The sequence below is a fragment of the Formica exsecta genome, unplaced genomic scaffold (assembly GCF_003651465.1).
Source record: "Formica exsecta isolate Colony F162 unplaced genomic scaffold, ASM365146v1 scaffold108, whole genome shotgun sequence".
Taxonomy (NCBI): Eukaryota; Metazoa; Arthropoda; class Insecta; order Hymenoptera; family Formicidae; genus Formica; species Formica exsecta.
The window spans coordinates 286,359-294,544 of NW_021848419.1; the positions used below are offsets into that span (position 1 = coordinate 286,359).

Here is an 8,186-nt window from a genome sequence, read left to right on the forward strand (position 1 = left end):
CCCCCCCCTCCAATTCTTTTGAGCGAAGAAAAGCAGCGACCGCGGAGAATCGCGAATGACGTCACAGCGAAATTGCGGAACAACATCAAATGTACTTTTAACACCGACATCTTTGTTGGATGAAAGAAGCGAGAAATGACGTAATGGAATTTACCGAAAACCAAAGTTATCTCTCTCGAAACAATTCTCTCAAAAAATTATATAAACATTTATTTTTAAATGCTATTTTTTTACGTTGTTTCAAAAGTTGTTTCTATGAAGTATTGTTAATTATCTATAAACTAATACTTCGGAATAGATCTGTTTCAATTCTGTCAAATTGACTGACGCTTTATATATTAACGCCTTATGTATATCAAAAACAAGAATATCTTAAGTGCATTACGAAGCCTCTTTAAAGTGTAATACTCTCAAGATGAGGAAATGTGCATAGTCATTTGATCAAAAGAAGTTCTCCAAGTCACGCTATCAACGTCAATGTAGCATGACGGAAACACGGGAGAGAAGGAACGCGCATACGATTTCGCATGATATTGCGTTATGAAAAATGGAAATACGAGTGTTCAATCGGAATTAGATTTTTCTTAAAAACTGAATCAGTTATAAAAAAAATAATAATGTAACAAATTTAACCTGATTAATACGTGGAATTTGCATTGTAATAGAGTTAACCCTGAATGTAAGCTCTCCATAAAAATAAATTTCATCACTAATAACAAGACTTCATAAATAAATCTTTTTAGTTTCGTTTCAAGGGGAATAATTCAAATTTAAGATATGACACATTCCTTATTCCTTCGAAAGATATTGCTCCATTTGATAATCTGATGACGATTTTCGAGTCGCACACACTTTCTAGTCTACATTATGTAACGTGTCTATCCATGATGTGTCTCAGGTCTTGTTAATCCTCCACCTTTCTCCGAATATCCCGATATTTCCTCGTTCTTATCATCTCTTTTTAGGACTCTCGTCTGTACTTCCGTCTACTATCATAGGCTGCTTCAATCTTGTTAGCATAGTCGCAGCGCGAAATAGCAGGCAAACGTCAGAACGGGGAACGCTTATCTGCCATCTATCTCTCTGATACCACCATAACTCGAGAGAACACAATATACATCTCAGGTAAAACTGTATGCATTGAGAAATCCCAGAAGAGCGTAGATTTGACGGACAGCGTGTATTTTATTCCACCCTCCTTCTACCCGTCCCCGTCATACGCCACCCTCCACACTTCCTTCTCTTCCTCCGCGCGTACTCCTCTATCACGCACCCACCCTACCAAACTTAGATCAATATGTTGCGTCATGTAGCCCCCTGCACACCGTCCAACGTCTCACCGTCCACCCAGCCACCTACTCCTCCGACACCCCCGCGCTTCGATCCTCCCTCCCCTCCTCTTCCGATACCCACTCCTCCCTCCATGTGAACCAGTGCCGCGAGTGACGTCACGCAGGGACGCGCCCCATTCATAGGCTCCCACGCAGAGTCCAGGCCGCAGCGACGGAAAAAAGGAACAAAGCGGAAAGAAAGAAAGAAACCGTGCGGCGGCGGCGACGACGACACATAGACGTAATGGATATAATTGCGTACACGCGGTCAGTTCGATATCGATTCGGCGCGAACAAGCTAGGCATCGGAAAGCCGTAATTTTGTTGTTTTTTTTTTTTTTTTTTACGTCGGGACGCGATTAAATGGCCGATTGTGCGCGGAAAAGAGAACTCTCTCGCTCATTTGGAATGAAGGAAGATATTCTCCCCTCCTCTCTCTCTCTTTCTCTCTCGTTGCCGTTTCGCGCGCGCGGATCGATGATGTCGTAACGACGCTCGCTCACGATGACGTTTGTCATTGTACTCGCGTGTAGCCGTGACGGAAGCGTGCGTGCGTGCGTGCGTAGCGTGCGCGCACATGTGCACACAATCCAGGGGCGAAGGGAGGGCAGGGGGGTTTACTACAAAACTTTACCCCACCTACACTTGCCGTTTATGCGCGATTCCGACATTTCCGCGCCGCGTGCGCGAGTGCCGTTAAATTCCACGCGCGCACGCTCGCGTCATTGATCAGTGCTCGGATTACTTTTAATAAAATATGGAGGAAAATATGGAGTTTTTGTCTCCACGCTGAAAGGGATAAAGGATGCAAAGAAATGCTCGTGAAAAATAAAGATCCGTTATAAGTATATCCATAAGAGTTTTAATATTACACGATATACGCGTGTATACATGTAATGTACGCATTTGTATCCAGAAATATCTCATCTGAATTTCCTTTCGACAATTATTCGGATATTGAATCTTTGTAATTTATCTGTCGCAAAACTGGGTCATTAAATAAAACCGAGAGATACGATAATCGATAACATCAAAGTTATGGGCTAAAAATAATGAGAGAAAAGTCTAATATTATATTTCTTCTATTTACCACGTAAGAGAAATCTGAATCTCTATATTCACACAAAAAAAGTTGCGACTGCAATTTCTGTGTGCATCTATAAATTCTTATGGAAATACCATCAACGACATAGTTAAATGCCTCGCAGATTCTTGTACAGAAAATTTATCGTGTGAGAATCGATAAAATCTTTCATATGTTATTTCTGTATTATTTAACATGAGGAACATGTGCCGAAAAGGGTACGATTCGAGTTTGATAAATCGATCTACCGAATATAGAACGTGTAACCCGATGCAGGAGAATAAGAATAATATTTGAGAAAGGGGATAATCGCGCGAGCGGAACAGAACGGTGCAAATTCGACGAGCGTTAGTTTCTGTTTGTCCGCGAAAATCCGCGCGGATCTCGGCGCGGATAATAACAAAGTTTTAAAAACACGCTATATATCCATGCCACCAATATTCGTCGTGCACGATCATGTTGAGCTCTATCTACCGGACGTTAATCCTTCATCTTCGTCGATGAAAATCCGGTCGAAATTGCGCGCGAGTATGAGCAGAAAATACCACTCCAATGTAAATGAAGAGAAAGAAGGACAGAGAAAGAGAGAGTGAGGGGGGGGAGAAGAAAAAACCCATATCCGAGTGTGGCGACGGCTATTTAGTGACGGCATTACGCCCACCGACATATAGATTCGCGATAAGGGTAATTGGTATACCGGCACGGAGATGGCGACGAGCCGCCTATATGGGTCAATTATTTCAACGTATTTCGACATTACGCTCATACCGGTTATCCGACTTACGATGCGACTTAATCGTTTCCAGGAAGCTGACATTTACAGAGCGCCCCGTCCGCATCCTTGTCCGCCAGACGACGTTTCCGCTCTCTCCCCGCGCGTTTTGATAGCGTTATCGCACTCGCCCGCGTCAAATCGCAATATATTACCTCCGTACGTCATTCCCCGTGTCGCGTAATGAGGTAATCGCGAAATTCTGACTAATCGAATAGACGGTTCATATCCATAAAATATGAAAGAAAAAGAGAGAGATAATTTCCATGAAATATGACGGGGTAAAACGATAATTTAGATGATAAGGTCAATTTATAGAACAGCAGAACAGCATTTAATATATCGGATGCAAAAGGTGAGTGTATCCAAATTTGTATGTCTAATCGATCGCAATTTCTAATCGCGTTCTTCATCGTAAAAAAAAAATTGAAACATCTTCACATCTACAATTGATTAATCGCGAGAATTATGCAAACTTGATAATTCATATCAAATTCGTTATTTATAAACTTGGTAATTTTCCAAGACGATACAATAAAAAAGGATAAAAGGAGCTAAAGGATAAAATTTATAAAATCAAGACAAGAATACACATACTTTTTTTTTACCGCTATATTTACAAAAAGTTCACTCTAAGAGCAGTGCGGGCCTAATGAGTTTATTTTCCACACTTTCAAATTTGCTCCGATTAACTACCGTTTGCATCGCAATATAACATTCTTTATTTTACACATTCCTTTACTTATTTTTTGTTCGTTATTTTGTTAAAATAATTTATATATCCATTGAGAGAGAGAATCGCTTAACACAAAGGCGTATTATTTTACATTAAACGCATTAATATCAATTTGATTATCGTGCATTATATTCTTCAGATATTTCTTTCTATTTTAATTGTCTACGTATGATCTTTTTACGTCAATGCCTTCGAAAGGTTTCTCTACACATGCCGAGTCTAACGCCGAATATAACACGACAGAAGAAATACGTCAGGACAGATACTTGCAACCGATTCAATCAATCTGACCTCAGGATTTTTCTAACTATTTATTTGCATGCTTTTTCTCTTACCTTGCTTGACCGTAAAGTGACCTTTCCGCCGCAGCGTGCGCAGCACCGGATGTCGCAGTAGTTGCAGATGTGGCCGACGCCGTCGGCAAACTTGGTTTTCAAGCATATGTGACATGTAGCATTTAGCTCCACACCTGCCTTTTTGTGTTTCTCCGAACGCATCCGTATTGTTTCTTCGAGGACTTGCACTTCATCTTGCTTTCGCCTGCGCAAACATATAAAATATTATTAAAGAAAAGCGAGATTTCAGAAAATTGAACATATCGTTTAATCTCGATTGTATTTTTATTGGTACATTCCAGTTGCATGTTATTCTTTATTCTAGATAGTTATTCGAATAACAGTCAGTTGCTAAAGATCTGGAACTAATAATTTTTATATCTAATAGGAGAGAATGATGAAGAAAAAACATATTCAAGGGAATATATCCCCATTTCTATTCCTATATTTTGCTCCTACGCAATATATAACTTAAAAAAAGAATTAAAATATTTTTCAAGAAATTTTTTTTTGCAGAATTCTTCAAAGCAACCAAAGATTTTATTAATTTCTTTTTGCATCATTTCTGAGAGAGTTATTTATCTAAAGAGAATAAAGTAATTACATATATATAATCGATGTATATATGCATATATGCAGATTAAATAATATAAAATTAACAATGATGTGCCGTCGTGAAATGATATTTGGTGAAATTCGTATCAGCAAAGCCGAGAAAATCACCAGCCGTTTCTAGTATGGAAACTATATCCTCTGAGAATAGCAGCCAGATTTGTCAATCCCAACTTCACCATTTGTAGACTCCCAACGTTCTATCACAAATCACCTGAGATAACAGTTCGCGCTCTCTCTTCTTTCGCAGAGATTTATTTCTGTTCTATAAATCGCGCCTTGAAAGCGTCCGAGCGACGGACAGTCGGGTAATTTCAACCTAAATGCGCAACGTGACGATGCCGACGTTACTCTTGTCGTCGTCTTCGTCGTCTCTATTCTACGACTATTCGCATCCGCTCGCATCCATTAAGCCAATTTAGAACCATGTGTCCTGTACGCGCGAAATTAAGCCAGCACGATTCTGTCAAAGTGCGTCGTTACTGTTTCATTTACTATCGAGTATCGTCCACAAAAAGAATTTTTTTGTACCAATATTATTTAATTAATTTCGATTCAATAATTTTCTCTATTTGTGTCGTAGATGGAATTTAAAAGATAAAGGCAAATTGACTTATATATAAGATAAACTTATTTGAAATATTTTTCTAACACATATTCTAACACAATATTTGATGCAAGATAGCCGATGACGGTTGCATAGCGGTTACTTTGATTAAGTAAATTTCCTTTCTTTAAATTTTTCTTTTATATGTATATCATAGTTATAATAATAACCTACAGAAGAACATTAAATCATTGAACTGGAATTATTAAATCTAGATCGTCTCGTCTATAAATGAAGAGATAGAGAGAGAGACTGGCTGTCGATAATATTTGTTTACCAACTACTACGACTTTGCGTTCGACGTGACGCACGGCACATTGTGGAAGAAAAACAACGCAATTTATAAGTTCGCCTTGAACATAATTTATAAGTTTGTTGAAAAATAAAAGGCAAAGCTAAATTTCAGGCCACATTTATTTCATATCCATCCGATCGTAATCGCATCTTTTGCTTTTTACGTCTTTCTGTCGGCTAATTACGCGAAGAGCACTGGCGAAAAATGCAAGTGAAATTAATGAAGTCTGCGCAGAGATAAAATAAACATTGCCTGCACACAATGGACTACGACGCGTCAGTATATTTTAAATATATCGCGATCCGCAATCGGATAAATAGCTAGCCGTGTCAAAAGGATTCGCTCCATCTCTTTCTATTTGTTTGCGAATTTGTTCCACTTTTAGAAAGAAAAAGAGAGAGAGAGAAAGAGAGCTTCTCTAATTACCGGCTTTCGTTTATGCTATAAAGAGTCGTTAAAATCACCGCATCTCTTTATTCACAACTCTCGGCAACCTAATTCGAGTATATACATATGTATATATGTACGAATGTATACATTCTTTCCGCTGGATATTCGCTCGTTGAAATTGTAAAGGAAAAAAAAAAAAGAAACTAGCACGCCAATCAGCATAATTAAAGAAAACCGCTTGTCGATGCGGCAAATATTTAAACGATGTACACACAACGTGATTTACTACGTGCGAGCTATGTATATAGGGAACCTTCGTTAAAAGACGTTCGTGCGGCAAATAAGTTATAATCGTTGGCCGCGTAGCCTGAAAGGAGAAAAATGCGAGCATACTTGGCACGCTGCGGCAGTTTTTACGGTTTGGATCTTGGATCGCGTACGCGACGACGAAGGCCGAGCTTCGACCGGGGGGTTGTTGGCACTGCGACGTGCCAGCACCATCTCATGTTTCGATAATAGAAGCATATATCGCGGGCATACAAAAAAAAAAAAAACCAACCAAGCCCATTTCTGCTGCACACGAAGCGAGATTTTGGAATCGCCAACCAGAAATTCTACAAGAAATTCTCCAGAAAAATATTTCCAGTCCGTTGATAAATCATCTTATGCTTTATAAGCATCTGTATTAATTTTCTTATTGTCTAAAAACAAATAATGTAAACTTCGAGATTTTTAATAACAGCAGCATTAAATTCTTCTAGAATGATTAATGGATTTTTTTGCTGTAACGATCTAAACTCTAAACACAACTGTGACCGTTCAGTCAGATATAACTAGTCTGAAATGCACATTAAATTAAGTTTTCGATTTTAATTAGTGTAAGGATATTACGTCGTGTGCGCTCTGAATCTCTTCTTACCCTTGACCGTTTGTCAAATAAAGGAAACGGTCGCGCTACGCATCCTGACACCGTAACCTAAATCCTGAGTTAGTCGATAGAACAAAAGCTGGCGCGTCGTGTTACAACAACTCTCGGGGTGCACCGCGCGCACATCCGTCTATATTTCTCTAATTACTTTATCGATAATCGAGTGACTCGCGCACGCAACGGTGATCACACTCGACAAAGAGTCGCTCAAGACTTTCCCACTTTTGCGTTATGAGCGATCGTGCAAAAGGTCGCGACACGCAAGAATTGTTCTTCCATCGATATGAGAAAAAAGGGCTAAAAGGAAGAGGGGAAAAATATATGGATAAAGTATCAAAGATATAAAGAAAAAAGTCCCACTTTCATACATTTCTAATATATCCTGCGTTTCGGCGTTATTGCTGTCTTGTATCGAGATAATTTTAATATAACGCAATTGAGCTAATCATTCTATCTATCATCATCAATAGGAAATAAAAAGATGTAATTTTTTTATATCTATTTATTTATTTTTATTCTTGGATTGCCAAACGTAAAATTTATCTATTATTAATTATAATTGATTTTTCTGAACACAAATTTCTTATCCAATCGAGAACTTTATTATGTGTGATATATATATATATATATATACTTGCAGATTTTTCATATTTATACTTTATGTTTCATCTTATATACAAATACTAATATAATACTTGTGCGATAGTACTATTTTATAATATAAACGACGTGCACGAATAGTGTGTATTAAACTATCGGAAGGAAACATTACAGAAGATATAGCATCCTAGAACGTCGTATAAGTATTACGCGCGCGTAAATCTATAAAATAGAACAAAGAGCAACGAGAGAGACGTAAATGCGCGATAACCAAGCGATGACTGAATAATGGGAGCGACTTCCGACTCGTCAAAGTGCACATCCGTTGCCGCTCTTTTACGGGATTTTCGCGAGAAATACTATACGGGGGAGGTTCTTAACCACCAAGGGATTATGCATTTCTAGGATCGTTTATTTATCTTTCGCTCGTTTCATTCGCCCTCGAGAGGATACGTCCGCGAGGAATCTCCGAAATCGGGGGGGGGGGGGGGGGGGG

General features: G+C 38.8%; 1 protein-coding gene across 1 annotated transcript in view; it reads right to left on the reverse strand.

The window, feature by feature from the left end:
* The window catches only part of LOC115234857 (regulating synaptic membrane exocytosis protein 2-like), a 79,067-nt gene that overhangs the window by 65,569 nt on the left and 5,312 nt on the right, over positions 1-8,186 (reverse strand). Inside the window, exon 2 of the mRNA XM_029806218.1 lies at positions 4,259-4,463. Within this exon, the coding sequence (XP_029662078.1) occupies positions 4,259-4,463 (205 nt within the window). The remainder of the gene's footprint in view (positions 1-4,258; positions 4,464-8,186) is intronic.